Raw genomic sequence first — 17,283 nt, forward strand, 5'->3', positions numbered from 1 at the left:
CGATACAACGCGGCACCTGAACAACGGGACGTGCAGAAGCTCCGGTCGTCGGCCCAGTCAAGACCACGACGGTGATTATGCCGCCGACAACGCTGAGCGCCCACGCCGGCAAATCCTGTGCCCCGACCCGTAAACTAAACCTGTCTAACCCCATTTACCAGATTACAGGTGCAGCCGCTGGTGCGAGTGTCAGTGCCAGCGCCATGAAAGTTGACCGTCCAGCCACGAAACGTGCCCACCCACCGACCACGGACTCTGATGGCTCTACGGATAGTAGTAAGCTCCAAAAACTCGCTAATGCTTTGACGACGTCACAGCATTTCTCTCTTCAGTCATGTTCACTCGTTGAGCGCTCGCCCCACCCTCTGCAAGGGGCTTTGCTGAAGTTTGCGCGCACACTTCTTTTCAAAATGGCTACGGTGCATTTTCTCTCCTTAAACGTCAGGTGTTTCAGACGCCAAGATAAGCAGAGAGAAGTCATGCACTTCGCAAGGTCACGTCATGTCGATATCCTCTTCTCACAGGAATTTAACTTTAGAACCCCTTATGATGTGCAATCCTTTTGTTGGCATTTTCGAGTCGAAGCTTTTTTTCTGCTGACCGATTCAAACATGTGCGGAGTTGCTGTTGTTTTTGTGAGGAGCACACTGTGTTTATGGTTTTGACGGTCGCACAACAGCAGTAGACTTTGACCTTCACGGCAGACGAGTAAGGGCACTCGTAATATATGCCCCCGCTCAACGTGGGGGCACGGCCGAGTTTTTCAATTCACTCGACTCATTTAGGTTTGACAGCTACCCCACTTTCTTAGTAGGGGATTTCAACTGTGTTAAGGACACCGACAGGGATGCGCGCGGACGCAGAGAAAGCAGACAATATAGCGGAGTTAGCGCATTGCGACAACTCATCCGCAACTTCAAGCTCAGGGATGCGTGGGTCGACACTCACAGAAATGACTTCGTTGCAACATGGCGACGGGGTTCCAACATGACCAGGCTAGATCACTACTATTTTCCTGAAGTGCTAGCTACACATGTCCGAAGCTGCGAAGTCCTACATTTCCCACAGGACGCTCCATGCATTACAGACCACTTTCCAGTGTCTGTGAATCTTTTCTTTGAACAGTCCACTAGCTTTAGAAACCATTGGAAAACGGACACCACACTCGTGCACGACCCGGAAAGCGTAGCATTACTGCGCAATGCACTAGAGCAAGCGTGCGATAGGCCACCTGAACCCCGCAGCTGGGACGCATTGAAACACAGTTGGCGCGCCGAGCTTATCAAAGCAGGGCGCGAAAGGAAAGTGCGCCTGACGACAGAGATAAACGACACGCTACGAAAAACATGCATTGTACGCAGAGGCAAGACGCTGACGTTCGCAATGCACGACTATTTCGATCAGTTAAAGGCGCGGTACGAACTTTTGCTACGTCTTAGTTCGCGCACGGCTGCGCAGTCTTTTACCAACGCATGACCAGTTTCAGTTCCAGCGGTTCTTCGAAGTGTTCGCAACGGCTCCTTGGGTGAACAAATGCATGTCCCTTTCGTTCAGTTGCCGAACGGTGAACAGTCTAGACGAGCAGAAGGCATAATGAGGGTCTTTAAAACACATTTTTCGAATCTTTTCGGGGCGGAGAACGTGAGCGACGTGAACTACACCACCTTAGTTAACGAGTTTTGCGCGGGAATTTCCCGCGTACCGGAGGAGCTCCGCGATGGTCTGTGCTGCCCAGTGACGCTGGATGAATTACGCTTTGTGCTTCAGCACATGAACGCAACCGCCGCCGCCGGCCCTGGCGGGATACCTTTGAGTTTCTACAAAACATTCCTTGAAACAATACAAGTCCACCTTTTGACAATGCTAAATGGGCTTCTTGCGGACGGGATCAGACCAAATACGTTTCGAGAGAGCAGAGTTATACTTTTACTTGAAAGCGAGGGAGAGCCGTCCGATCCAAGGGCGTCGAGGCCCATTCCCCTACTTAACTCGGATTATAAGATATTGACAGCCATCCTTGCTAACCGCATAACTACCGTTTTACCGGAAATAGTAAGCGACATACAAAATTGCTGTGTCCCAGGTCGTACGATCTATTCCTCGCTTGCGCTGACTCGCGATCTTTTCACGTACGGTACAAGAACACAAATATCTGGCATTTTTGTTTCCTTGGATCAAGAAAAAACTTTTGATCGCGTAGACTGGAACTATCCCTTCGCTGTGCTTGAGTGTTGTGGCTTTCCAGCACATTTAACCGACAGCCTCCGCTTACTTTACACAGACTTAGAAACGTCATTAGTAGTGAATGGCTATACATCTGAACCTATTGCAGTGAGTAGGGGCATTCGACAAGGCTGTCCTCTCTCCGCAATCCTCTTCGTATTATGCATAGATCCATTATTGAAACAAATCCAGAACTGCACTTCGATACGCGGTTTTCCTCTCCCAGGCTTGGGCGAAGTGAAAGTAGCGGCGTACGCCCATGACATCTCGCTGTTTCTTCGGAACATAGATAGCTACAGAGCCTTTCTGCGAATATTCCACACGTATATTTATCTCTCGGGAGCACGTCTTAATCTCGGAAAAAGCAAGGCATTGTGCTTTGGAATGCACATTGAAGAGTTCCCTCATGGCGTCCAAATCGTTCAAGGCGTTAAAGTCTTAGGTGTAACTTTCCTCTCGACTGGCGAGGTAGCCCGCACCACGTGGAAAGAAATCCAACACAAAGTGGACAGACGCATCGAAGTTGCCAGAACGTTCCAACTACCTTTTACTGAAAGAGCTTATCTAATTAAATCCAGCATAACAGCGCCACTTTTTTATGAAGCCAGAATTTCTCGACCACCTCGACGGGTTTTGCTGAGAGTGGCTACTGCGTGCGGCTCCTTTTTTTGGGATGGCCACGCCGAAGCTGTTACCAGAGCCTTGATCCGCCTACCAGTAAAATGGGGAGGGCTCAGTGTACCCAACCTTGATGTAATGTGCCGCATGTTGGCTCTCAAAAACACCTGGGTACTCTTAAAGAACACATCGTATTGAGGCAGGCAACTCCTAGTGTATCTGCTAGGATCTTGAAGATTTTTTGGTTTCGGTTAGACACGGGACCAGCTGCCGAACAGCCACCGGTGTATTACACACATGTTATGAAATTTTTGCAACAATGTCGAAAAGATATTCCAGTTCAAGAACCTATAGAAATATCCCCCACCAACATGAGTAAATTAATAGATTTAAAAGCCTATCTGAAGAACAACTCCGGAAATGTAAGGCGAAAAGACGTTGGACATTTACAAATACATCTCTCCCCTCCGAGGTCCGTGACCTAAACTGGCTTAGGGAATGGGAGGCTTTACCAACGGCCGACCGCATTGCGGCGTGGGGCGTGGCGCCCTCCGCCACATGCCCGCAATTCGGTCGCGTCGAAACACTGAACCATGTCTTCCATGAGTGTATAGTAGCACGCACCTTTTGGCGCATGGTTACCAAAATGTTTCAAACAAGTATGCAGTGGAAGTCAAGCCACAGGGATAACCTTGCCGTGTTCTTAATGGCTATCGGAGCCTTCGTCCTATGGAAACGAAGGGGACTGGCCCGTCTGTGAGGACGCCCCCAGAGAGCCATGTTTCTCCTGCTACATCGGCTAAGAAACATAATGCTTATGCATCTTAACACAAAACTAGTCACGCTGGGAGAGGAGGCTTTCCTCCGATGTTGGTCTACGCGATTTATTATCGTAAAAAACAACAGAGTGTCCATGCCTTTCCTCCCCTATTGAGGAGGTGGGCTAGAGCTTGTACCACTGTGACATTACAGTGTGTATTTTTCTTTTCTTCCTTAGAAACATGTCCTTTTGTGCAGTATTGTTCTTGAGCGCGAGAGCAAACTGTCCTCACAGGTGATGATGATGATGATATGTGGGGTTTAACGTCCCAAAACCACCATATGATTATTAGAGACGCCGTCGTGGAGGGCTCCAGAAATTTCGACCACCTGGGGTTCTTTAACGTGCACCCAAATCTGAGCACACGGGCCTACAACATTTCCGCCTCCATCGGAAATGCAGCCGCCGAAGCCGGGATTTGAACCCGCGACCTGCGGGTCAGCAGCCGAGTACCTTAGCCACTAGACCACCGCGGTGGGGCTGTCCTCACAGGTGAATGCAAAACATCACCCTTCACTGTGAATGACCTCCCCTTGTTTGTTCATATAGCCTACTGTTCATTTAGGTTTAATCATCTCGATGGCAAGAATGTCTTGTCTTTGTTGAACAATTTTTGCATTGTACGCCACTGCATACACTATAAGTTCTTTCGCTGTATATAACAGCTTGCATTGTACATACGTATTGTTCACCATTGTGCATTTTTATGTGTGCACACAGGCTGTGTATGTTATATCCTGAAATAAAATTCTCTTAAACCAAGACTGCTACTGTAATCGGACTTTCCTTTCACCGGGCACAGGTTCACCCAAATAAACAGTTAATTTCCAACACAAAGTCTCCTGTCTTCAGCCACGTCATGACCCAGTGACAATATATATATAGATATATATTATTACGACGTGTATGTGCCGGATTGATAAGAGGGAATAGAAGTGTGGACTTGGGAAGAAGAAGATCTCTCGGCAGTTTTATCCGGTGCGGCCTCGCCATCCCAGCTTCCGTTCAATAAACCCCCGTACCCCTACTTCAGGCGTAACAGAGTGGTGGAAGGTGCTGGGTACAGTATACGTCGACGAACCACGGAGCCACAGCTGTTCGAACTTCGACGGAGCCGTCGTATTGCCGGTCTGCCACCGACACCAACTGCCATGGCCGAGAGCGAAGGTCACGCCTTCTCAACCACACAAAGGTCAGTGCCAGCTGCACCTCGATATCACTATATGGAACCCCGCCCGTTCGCGGGAAGAGCCGGAGAAGATGTGGATGCGTGGCTGACACAGTACAAAAGGGTGAGCCGGTACAACTGCTGGGATGCCACCGACCAACTGGGAAATGTCGCGCTGTTTCTCACGGAAACAGCTCTGATGTGGTACGAAAACCACGAAGATTCCTTAACAACGTGGGATCGTTTCACTGAAGAGCTCAAGAAATGCTTCGGCGACTCTGATTCAAAAAAGAAGAGCGCGGAGCGCACGTTGGCTCAAAGAGCTCAGACTCCTGGAGAAACGTGTACCACCTACATAGAGGAGGTCCTGATGCTCTGCAAGATCATAGACCCGTACATGACTGAAGAGGACATGGTCGGCCACCTTCTGAAGGGTATAGCAGAGGACGTCTACAACTTTTTGATAGGCAGGGAAGACCTCACTTCCGTCTCCGCCGTCCAACGTCACTGCCGTACTTTTGAGAAGCTAAAGACCCGTCGTATTGCCCCGAAATTTGGTAGGCTGGCAAATGTAACAACGGTCGCCAGCGTCGACGTGAGCCCGCCCGCCGACCTTGCCGCTACTATCCGGACAATAGTGCGGGAAGAACTACAGCGACAAGACACACTGTTCCACGACACCATCCGTCATACGCCTACCTGTTCATCCTACTACCCGGCCCCGTTCGCTCCTCTGCCACCATCAGTATGTGTGACAGACGTTCGCGAAGCTAGGGCTTCGTGGCCACGCCGAGACTCATTCGCGTCTGACCAGCGGTATGACCAACGTCTTCGTCCCGGCCCCGCCCCACAGAGGCGCGCAGCTCCCGTTCAGCAATCTGCTCCACCCCGTTCGGTTAGGCGACCCTACACAGCCCAGCGCTCTCAGCAGTGGTTCGGCGAGCGACCCCTACCCATCTGCTACAACTGTGGCGTCGAAGGCCACATTGCCAGGTACTGTAACTACCGGCAGCCGCCGAGGTACGACTGCCCACCGAGATCCCACCTGTCCGACTTTGCACAAGCACCAACGTTCCCTGGAAGCGCATCTTACGAGACACCAAGGCCGCTGCGAAACCGTTCTCCAGCCTCTGACCGCAGTCTGACACCCCCGCCAGCCCCTCGCTCCAATCGGTCGCCGTCTCCTAGGCGCCGCTACCCTTCGCCGCCTCCGGAAAACTAGGCAGCGCGGCCGCTGGGGGTGAGGTCGCTGGTGATTCGCTGCAAGAAGAGATACCTCCACCGGTGCTTATGTTCAAAAACAAAGTGCAAGTTTTTGTTGATGGTGTACATACGATGGCTTTGGTGGATACTGGAGCCGCCGTGTCGATCATGAGTGCTGCGTTCAAAGCTCGTTTGGGAAGAAAGGTGACCTTTTTGTTGGAGAAAGCGATAACGTTCTGTGGCGTGGGCGGCAACTCGTTGTGTCCGATTGGTGTTTGTACCGCGGCAGTGTTACTGAGTGATCAAGTGTTTGTGACAGAATTCACGGTTCTTCCGCGGAGCACTCATGACATCATTCTAGGCATAGATTTCTTGCGAATGTGCGGAGCCACTGTAGACTGTCGAAATGGCGAAGTTATCATAAGTGACGCTGTTCCTCATGGACTTATCGAGAATTCGGGTACGGAAAGCGGTGCGCTCCGAGTCTATGAAGATACCGTTATCCCGGCCTTCTGTGCTGTGCGCGTTCCAGTAGCTTCTTCGCATATTAACGACAATAAGACCAGTTTCGATGCGCTAGTGGAGCCTTTCCATCTAAGTTGTATAAAGAAGAACACGTTGGTACCCCACAGCATAGTTTCAGTGAGTGAAGGTCGTTCAGACCTTTGGACAACGAATTATTCAAACGAACCGGTGCTGCTACCAGGAGGACTTAAGCTAGCGTCGTTTAAAGAATACTCGCCAACAACAGTAGCTGTCCTCAGTGACGTTCGACGGGATGAACAAGTGACCGCCTGCTCAGACAGTTCGAAAGTTTTACCTATGGTTGATAAGGCGCTGACTGCCGACAAGCGCAGAATGCTTGTGGACGTTTTGTTAAAGTACTTGCAAGTTTTTGATTTCTCCCAGAGTGACCATACGCCTTCCATTCCTCCATTTCGTATACGCCATAGGATAAATACAGAAACAGCACAGCCAATCCGACAAAAACCGTACCGAGTATCGCCGTCCGAGCGCAAGATAATAGACAATCAAGTGCGTGAAATGCTCCAAAAGGGCATCATTCAAGAATCATCGAGCCCTTGGGCAGCTCCTGTGATCCTTGTGAAAAAGAAAGACGGTACCTGGAGATTTTGTGTCGACTATCGCCGTTTGAACTCCATCACGAAGAAAGATGTTTATCCTCTTCCACGAATTGATGACGCCTTGGACTGTCTCCATTCGGCGTCATACTTCTCGTCTATCGATTTACGTTCAGGCTACTGGCAGATTCCCATGCATCCAGCGGACAAGGAAAAGACTGCTTTCATAACTCCAGACGGACTTTATGAATTTAACGTGATGCCGTTTGGATTATGTAATGCTCCTGCCACATTCGAAAGGTTCATGGATACCATTCTGCGTGGCCTAAAATGGAACGTCTGTATGTGCTACCTAGATGACATCGTGATCTTTGGGCGCACATTTCGTGAGCACAACGAACGCGTGGACATTGTTCTGGAATGCATTAGAAACGCTGGCCTTGTTCTTAATTCGAAGAAGTGTCATTTCGGCGAGCGACAAACCTTAGTACTTGGGCACCTTGTGAACAAAGATGGGATCAGGCCTGACCCGAGCAAGACAGCAGCTGTGAAAGCGTGCAAACCACCTCGCTCAACGAAAGAGCTTCGCAGCTTCCTAGGCCTGTGCTCGTACTTTCGCCGATTTATTCCCGCATTCGCCGACGTTGCCTTCCCCTTGACCAGTCTGCTACGTCAAGGTACTAGCTTTGAATGGACACATGACTGTGAGACGTCTTTCAACCAACTCAAGTTCTTACTCACATCGCAGCCCATTCTCCGGCACTTCGACCCTTCGGCGCCGACCGAAGTTCATACTGACGCCAGTGGCATTGGCATAGGTGCAGTTCTAGTACAACGACACAGTGGAAAGGAACATGTCATTGCGTATGCCAGCAGAACTTTAAGTAAACCAGAACGGAATTACACAGTGACTGAGCAAGAATGTTTGGCACTCGTCTTCGCTGTACAGCGATTCCGTTCATACCTGTACGGTCGTCCCTTCCAAGTCGTCACAGACCATCATTCCTTGTGCTGGCTTGTAAGCCTCCGAGACCCATCTGGCCGCCTGGCACGCTGGGCCCTCCGCTTGCAAGAGTATGACTTCACGGTGTCATACAAGAGTGGCAGGAAGCACGCTGACGCTGACTGCCTCTCGCGGATGCCGCTTACTACAACACTTTGTGATGCCGACAATTTCGATCACCTAATTGCGTCAGTGACTCCAGTATTCCCGGACAAGACCACCTTTGAAAATGAACAGCGGAAGGATGTCAGCTTGGAGCCATTATTTGCTGAAGCACGAGCGTCCACTTTGGCCGGACGCTTTTGCGTTCGTGAAGGATTACTTTACAAGAGGACCTTCTCGGCCACGGGTTCCCGCTTCTTGCTGGTGGTGCCGCACACACTCCGTTCCTCCATTCTGCGCGCCATGCACGACGACGCAACTTCGGGTCACCTGGGAATGACGCGAACACTCCTTCGTACACAGGAGCGATTTTACTGGCCACGCATGCGCCAGTCAGTTGAGCAGTACGTGGCCAGTTGCACTCAATGCCAGACGCACAAATCAGTCACGACTGCTCCGGCTGGACTTCTACAGCCTGTGACGCCTCCCAGCACTCCCTTTGAGCAAGTTGGCATTGACCTCGTGGGCCCTTTTCCACGCTCGGCAAAAGGCAACCGTTGGATTGTAGTGTGCGCCGATTACCTGACCCGCTACTGCGAAACGGCCGCCCTGCCATCTGCGACTGCTGGCGAAGTATCCTCCTTTCTCCTGCACTCTATCATACTGCGCCACGGACCTCCTCGCGTCATAATAAGCGACCGCGGCCGTCAGTTTACGGCAGACGTTGTTGAGGAACTGCTCCGTATGTGTGGCTCGGAACTTCGTCATTCGACACCTTACCATCCACAGACGAATGGCCTTACTGAACGAACGAACCGGACACTGGTGAATATGCTTTCAATGTACGTGGCGTCCAATCACAAGAACTGGGACGACGTCTTACCGTTCATCACGTATGCCTTCAACACTGCCCAACACGAAACCACCGGCCACAGCCCTTTCTTCCTTCTTTACGTTCGACCCCCTCGTTATACCCTGGACACTATCTTTTCGTTTTATGACAATGACGATCCTTCATTAGCTGAAACACTATGCCTTGCAGAAGAAACTCGGCGTCTTGCCCGCCTGCGTACTATAGCATCGCAAGACCGCTCAAAGCTCCGCTACGACAGCAAGCACCGCCACGTCACATATGAACCGGGAGACCTTGTAATGGTGTGGAAGCCTATCCGCAAGCGTGGCTTGTCCACAAAACTTCTCGCCCACTACACTGGCCCATTCGTTGTCCTTGAGCGCCTCAGTGCAGTAGATTATAAAATAGCACGACTGACAGCTAGTGGGAGACGATCAACCAAGACCGAGGTTACCCATGTGGCTCGCCTCAAAGCTTTTAGACTGCGGGACGATGCATGAAACGCGCGGTGCGCTTCGTCTGCGAAGGGGGAAATATTACGACGTGTATGTGCCGGATTGATAAGAGGGAATAGAAGTGTGGACTTGGGAAGAAGAAGATCTCTCGGCAGTTTTATCCGGTGCGGCCTCGCCATCCCAGCTTCCGTTCAATAAACCCCCGTACCCCTACTTCAGGCGTAACAATATATATATATATATATATATATATATATATATTCATTTATTTAATTACAAATACTGCAGGCCCTGTTCGGGCCCAACTAGGAGTGCGTAGCAAATGTCAGTGACAAAACAGAATATAAAAACATAAGAAGATGCAATACTTGGTACAAAAATCAGGAAATTCTCGACATCAGGGAAAATTATATATATATATATGAATGTATTTATGTATATATATATAAATATATATATATATATATATATATATATATATATATATATATATATATATATATATTGATAATTTTTAATTCTTTCACGAACGCGGTGCAATATACACCAATGATAACATACAAAAATTTCAAAATGATGCCTCACTTCGTCAAGTGTGTTTATCAAGAATGCCTTTAATCACGTTGATCGTTGTTAATGTGATGCTGAGTTTATTGTTTCGAAACAATAGTTAGGCGTACTTAGATTTACTACAGAGGTACCCGCAGATACCTACCTACAATTTTTAGAACTCAAGCAACTGTGTAACCGTGACCACTCTAGTTGGTACTACAAACCTAGTTTGAAGAAAGCATTGTTGCCGTATGATCCTGCACACTTCAACATTGTTGCCCCGCCGCGGTGGTCTAGTGGCTAAGGTACTCGGCTGCTGACCCGCAGGTCGCGGGTTCGATTCCCGGCTGCGGCGGCTGCATTTCCGATGGAGGCGGAAATGTTGTAGGCCCGTGTACTAGATTTGGGTGCACGTTAAAGAACCCCAGGTGGTGAAAATTTCCGGAGCCCTCCACTACGGCGTCTCTCATAATCAAATGGTGGTTTTGGGACGTTAAACCCCACAAATCAATCAACTTCAACATTGTTAAAGGAATTGCTTCACTTTTCTAAGAATATGCGTTGACCAAGTCGTGTCCACACCACCTGCATTTTTTTTATCAGATAAGCCGATTATCAGTGGCACGCTTCGCATCGTTGGTCATAAACACGCTCACCAAGTCACTAATGCAGAAGATGAAACATAGAACACAAATAGAAACAGATGCTTAAAATCTGTCGGGATCCAAACCTCAAGTGATATCATTTTCGCTTAAGTTATCTCACAACATTAAGAAGGTTGCTGCACGACATAGTGTGGGTCTAGTCTTTTTGGAATCATGGTACCCTGAAAGTTCGCCTTTGGGAGTTGAACGCGATAGTGACATGCTGTTTGTAGTGCGTGCTTTAAACACTTTGTGCATGAAACTTTTTTGAATTTACTATGCACCCCATACGTCGCCTTAAGGGAATAGGCACAGTACCGTGTGTGCCTATCGCAGTGGGGTACCGGCTTTTCACCACAGAGCTTATATGATAATCACATATGCTGACACCCATTTGGAATGGACGCTTGTACCACACACTAATATTGCAATAATTCGTGTTGCATTGCGAAGCTTGTATACAGGATGCGTGTGTTTGTAAAGCCCGAAAGCTACTTTTACTGCATTTTCAAGTGAAGGAAGTTTTTTTTTACTCTCTTCACAAGCAGAGGTGTGGCCGTGTGGGAAAACAACTTGCCAGGCAAACGATCCTGGTTCGAACCCCACTCGGCCTTCAACAACCCTGATTTTGGCATTGAACGCAGGCACTTGGTTTCAGTGCCCACTCTGCTCCAGGTTTTTTTTTATCATTCATAGATTTTATTTGCATTGTTCTCGACTTTTCATTCATGCGATAGTGTTAAAGAGCTCGTTTCTCTGAAATTCCAGCGTCGGTTTAGAGGTCAGCAACAACATCGTTCTTTGTGACCAAAAAAAATATACTCTTATGCGTGAGCGAAAAATTGAGAACGCTATCACACCTCCAATTATCGCATGGATCAATATTTGCGTGGTCTCATTCACTTGGGGCACCTGGTGCAGTTTGATTTCACTTGGCGAGATAGCGCATGCTTGAAGTATGACTTAAAAACATCGTTTCTATTTTCTAGCTACGGTGATTGATGAAACACGAGCGCTTGGCTTTAACGCAAGACACTCCAAGGTCTGTTCTAACGCGACAGCGCGTAAGCACTTTAGCAGACGCCCGCAGAACAGGAGACGGAGATACAGAGAACCACTGGCTGTCGTCGTAAACTCTTGATGCTAGATGCTTTGCGTGCTACCTTGTTATCATTGTCACACACTCCTTTCTTTGCTTGTCAGAAGTGCGGGGAGTAAGTAAAATTTATGGTAGAGCAATCTTGCCCCCACGAGATAAGAAAATTTTCGGCTAAAAATGCGCCGCCAAAAGAATGGTTTGGTAATTCGGTCCTTGGTCACTACTTTCTAAATACATCGGGAAAAGAAAATAAACGTCGAGCAATACAGCTACATTCTGATTGCGCTCATCGATCTCCTTTTGTACTCTAAAATCTTTGTAGGGTTTAAATGTTCTCATTATTCTACTCACATACTTTACAAGAACTGAGTCCGTGAAGCCAGCTTTTCTTGGTCTCGAGACTAATGCTTGTGGTGTGTGCTATTCTTAGGCAGAGAGACCACGCCGTTTTTACAAGCTTGAAGTGACACGGCTTGAAGCTCAGCTGCATACGGCCGGCATAGGTGGTCTTGTTGAAACAGTAGTTTCTAATCTAAATAACGCAATAGGTGACGGTCTGAAAGTTTATGTGTGAAATCGAGTCCGGGCCCACTTTTTCTTAAAGACTTTATAAATAAATTGCACTGCTTATTGTCTAAGAAACATCAATGGCGAGGAAATGATAGACGTACCAAATACGCAGCTACAATTACCAGCCGATTGATCGTCCACCCGCTCGTCAACCTTGTAAAGAAAAGTTTTGCTCAGCTTGAGAGCCACCTTCGCACTATGTACAAAATGCCTCCCTTTTGCATAAAAATTTGCTCTTCCGACACAATGAACGTATTGTTTTAGTAGAAAGAGAAGATTTACAGAAATGTCACTGTCGAAAAGCCCAAATCATTTATTGAAATGCGCTCGTCATTGTCCTTTTTGAAGCATTCCTAAACATGCTGCATGAGTGTAACATGAGGAACAGAGTTAGAAATTATTCAGCATCACTGCAGAAACTAAAAAATGTTGATGGGTTATTCAATAGGCACGTAGTGATTTGATGTTAGTTTGAAACAATATTCGTTATTTCTGTTTAGTTGTTTAGTTTCGCTTATAGTCACTTTGGTTGAAGTACGTGGATCGAACCAGCTGCCATGTTTTATTCTCGGACACAATTGTCATGAAAGTAACATCATGTGTGTCTATTTTGGCCACAAATGAATGGTATTTTGGCTGCATGGAAGCAGATAACTCGTGACTTCTCACGTGCTTTGCAAAACTTTCAATATTGTACTTGTAAAAGCCTTTCCACTGCGTTGAAAAGTGTTCAAAACTTAATCTCCATCTTTGTCGTTGTACAGTTCTCCGGGCAAGACAACAAGAAGTCCTTCTTTGTCACGTTGGACTGCCCGTAATCTTCCTTTACAAGTATTCAACCAGGCGTAAAGTCGATTGCACTGTTATCTAGATGACTACTACGAGCAACTACGCCAACGCCATCTGAAACAAAATGCGCCTTTGCATTTTCTTAGGCTTCATCTGATGCGACCTAAGTGTAAGCAAGTTCTTCAACAGTCTTCATACTTGTTTCAAATTTGGTTTTAGACGCAGTGCCTTGTGCTGTTGAGAATCCATGGTGCCGTCTCCCTAGTATAGCAGCTTCTCTTTGGCAGGCGGCCTACGAAACGTGTTTTGGTTATGTTTTCTATTCCTGTCACAATATTTGGATCGAAGAACATCTTTAAACTAACTCACCTCGCACCATCATTTATATCAGAGCATGGAGTTTTATACAATACTACATATAGAAGAATCTGGCACTGCGATCGTGTACCCTCATGCGAATTATGCGAAGCAGAGGCTTCGAATAGAATTGCGTTAGCCAGTGAACTGTCTACGGATCTTTTTCTGCCGTTTCAGTTTTGTTCTTGGCGTAGAGTGGGTAGTGGGAAGAGTGCAAAGGACGTAATTTGCGCCTTTGTTGTTCAAAAAAGCTAGAAACTGCTAGGCCTCTCAATTTACAGCAGCGCTGGAGCTGTATAAGTCGTGAGTGACAGCTTCAGCGAAGCGTCGTCCCCTCACCGCTGTGCATAGATGTAGCGTCCCATGCCAGTAGAGAATATTGCACCAAGATAACGTTTGTTGTTAGTGCGTTTTTCCAAAACTCGTTGAAATCAACCGCGAAACGATGGCGAAGCGAAGGAGACGCACCGCCACGCCCTTCTGATTCGACTTTGCAACAATATGAGAGGTGCGTTGGGGGCAGACCACCTGCACAGACGCACCTGGCGTCGCAGAAAACGAAACGGAAAGTGTTCCTCACTTAATGCTGTGCTGTTGTATCCATAAATTGATATTGCGTACTTTCGAGGGCAAACCAATAATTTTTGTTTTCAAATGTTCTAAAAAATGATTCATTAAATCTTGATGCCAAATCTGGAATGAAACGGCAGAGAAATGCATACATTGGTGGCTAAATTTGTCGAGGTTTCCCTTCTACCGCCTAGTCACAAGAACCGTTTGCACTAAAGTTTGCGTACACAAAAATGAAGCAAGTTTCAATTGATATGACTTTGATATAACACTCGGAAAAGAAGCGTCGTGAATCTCAAGAACGTGATTCAGTTGAAGAAGATGCGAAGCCTGTACTTTTTATCATTCTCATGCGGGTACAAGCGCCACTGAAAGAGCCTGAGTAGGCACTAGCGCCAGATTCCACTCTAAGTATTATTTTATGAAACTCTATGCTTCAAAGTATCTTGCACATTTTTTTCCTGTACCCCACAGGCTGGCACACAAATTCGCAAAGGGTTGTAGTTCTACCAGGCAGGTGTTATGTAGGGAGAACCAAGATGCATGGAGTATTGAATAAATTCATCGATCATAGTTTAAAACTAAATCGCAAAGTTTGCCTGTCTCCTGCAGCTTTATGGAAATAGACCAATGCAAGAATTTTTGGCAAAGCTCTCTACTAATATGTATCAATCAATTCTTTGGTATAGCTTACCACTGCGCCTTCTTCTGTATTCCTTTATATTTAGCTGTTGCCACCGCTTCTCCACGTGCAAAAATGATAGAGTACGGGTCCGTTTTAGTCGTCACGCCCTGAAAAAGCAACAGCCACTCATTTTTTAGAAGGTTTACAGTCATGCAGCGCAATTCAGGTTACAAAAATGTGAAAAAAAGTGTTTCATCCCTGTTTTTAGGAATCAGTATAACACAAAAGCGAAACGTGTTCTCGCTGAAGTCGTTAGGCAATAGAGAGTTTTAGTACTGCAGAACGGTGCTACGTACGCATCACGCAAGCACCTTGCGTTGCGTGGCGTCGTTTGCCACTAATTGGCTTTTAGTACGCCGTAGTAGCCGCGTACGTAACGAGCGTGAAGCGTAATGCGCCATCTGGTATATCAGAATAGAAGCACGTGTTGTTGACAGCCAACGTGAGCCAATCCAAGTGTTATAGCCATATTATGGCCATATTTTAGGCCACAGAGCCGGTTGGTGCTTGCCTTCGATGCCGCCATTTTGCAAAACGAAGTCTCGCGCTGTCGCGAACTTGTTCGAGAGCAGCGCGATCACCTCATACGTACGCACGCACGCATCTCATGCGTGCGTACGTAGCGGCTGCGTACGTGATGCGATACGTGCGCGTTGCGGTGTGCGCATGCGCACTACGCAGAACGTGGCGTTTTTATGTACGCAACGCCGCTACGTACGCAGCGTACGCAGTACTAAAACTCTCTATTTAGTGTGCACTGTTTCGCCAAAAGTGCGAAGGAAAGATTGCTGGAGCAACAATGTGGTGGGCCTGTGATTTCGCAATAATAGAAAACAGGTTGTGGTGGACGCGAGGCGTTTAAAGGCGCAGGCGTTGCCCTTGATGTGAGAGCATAGAGCGAAGCAGGCACTGTCAACCCACGTTGCGGTTACAGCTGGGAAGGTGGCGCGAGAGCGGCAACCTAGGCATGTGCATGTCATTGATGGCAGCTTTTCCCTGATGATGTTGCGGAGGCTGTCTCCAGAAGGTGTAGTACGGAGCAATCGAGAAGATGACGCTGCTTGTAGTTGTACCGTTGGATTTATCTAACTGCGAAGCCTTTAAGCAGCTCTTCCGCCAGATTTTTGGCAGCCCTTCTGTTCGTTCTGAAATCGCCAAAAGAAAGCTTGCTGAGCAGGTCCAGCTCTCTGACGAGTCGCATAATTTGTATATTGAAGCAACCTTCGCCCTTTGCCACTGAGTCGAGGGATCAATGGCAGAAAATGACCGCATTCGTCACCCATTCAAAAACATCGACACAGTGGCATTGAACGCTCTGGTAGGAACAATGGAAAGCAGCTCGAAATTAGAGTGCACATTTCAAGCACAACGCACGCAAAAATTAACATGCATAGACAGAACGAGCACGGAAAAACAGCTGTCCCAACACAGCACCTAAAGAGTGCTAACCAAAACAAAAAGACGCACGAACGAACGCACAAGTGAACACAGGAAGAGCACAAATAAATGTGGCAATTACTTCGTGTAGATGCAGCGCACTCTTCGTAAACGCGGCCACAACAGCGGGGTATGTGACCATCGTCCTTGCTTTATCTACTATAACTACTGTCACTGAAACTTGCGATGGAACTGCAAGCGGTACAAACTGAACAAACGCGAGAGAAGCGCACGCGCGCGAGTGAGTCACCATGACAGATGTCAGACTCGGCCCAGCGCCACTGCAAAAAACGCCGCCACCAGTGCCCTCATCCCCGCACTGACCATAACCGGGTGGTGCAAAGAGCCCTCCGCAAACAAGGGCACCTACATAGGCCCTTCTGTTTCGTTAAAAATCAAGGACCCTACAAGCTGCTTCCGCCAATCCAACCTCATTTGAGAAAGTAGGAAGCGTATCAAAGCGAACTGGAGGACCGCTACGAAAGATGTTCGTGTTATTTCGGCGAGCTACAACGTGCAATTAAGGTGCAAGCGAGCATAGCAGGACATTGAATATTAAGCATGCGCTTTGACGTACGTCCTGTAAGACCCTAAATGCGTAAATTTGGGCATACACTCCTCGCCAAAGCGATGAAGTGCATCGAATAGCAAAGTATCTTACGTTAATGGTACGCCCTCGCTTTGTTAGGCACGAATGGCTCCGGCGATTTTCTACTTTGCTGTTGTATTCTCCATCCATCAATCGCTTACCGTGCATTGAACTGTTTTATTACGCATGCTACAACATTCTGTTGGCGGCTATCTTCGGTTTTTTGTATACGGCAAATGAGAATGCATGCATGTCCACTTTTTCGCTTAACAACGAAAGCAAAAACTGAGGCCACCAGCAATCGCGGAGGTCAATGGTAAGAAAAACCTGATTGTGATCACGACCCTACTTTGCGATTAATCTGTATACCGTACTTGTTCACATTTGCCAGCTAAACCGCCTGAAACTTCGTGCCTTTTAAGCCCAGGTGTGCGAAGCTGCGTGGTGACAGCTACCTCCGATTC

General features: G+C 47.7%; 1 protein-coding gene across 1 annotated transcript in view; it reads right to left on the minus strand.

Annotated features, from left to right (window-relative positions):
- LOC119168750 (uncharacterized) overlaps positions 1–17,283 on the minus strand; it is a 288,336-nt gene that overhangs the window by 147,986 nt on the left and 123,067 nt on the right. Inside the window, exon 14 of the mRNA XM_037420141.2 lies at positions 14,803–14,900. Coding sequence (XP_037276038.2) covers positions 14,803–14,900 — 98 coding nt within the window. The remainder of the gene's footprint in view (positions 1–14,802; positions 14,901–17,283) is intronic.

This window comes from Rhipicephalus microplus, chromosome 3 (genome assembly GCF_043290135.1).
Source record: "Rhipicephalus microplus isolate Deutch F79 chromosome 3, USDA_Rmic, whole genome shotgun sequence".
In the NCBI taxonomy this organism is placed as follows: Eukaryota; Metazoa; Arthropoda; class Arachnida; order Ixodida; family Ixodidae; genus Rhipicephalus; species Rhipicephalus microplus.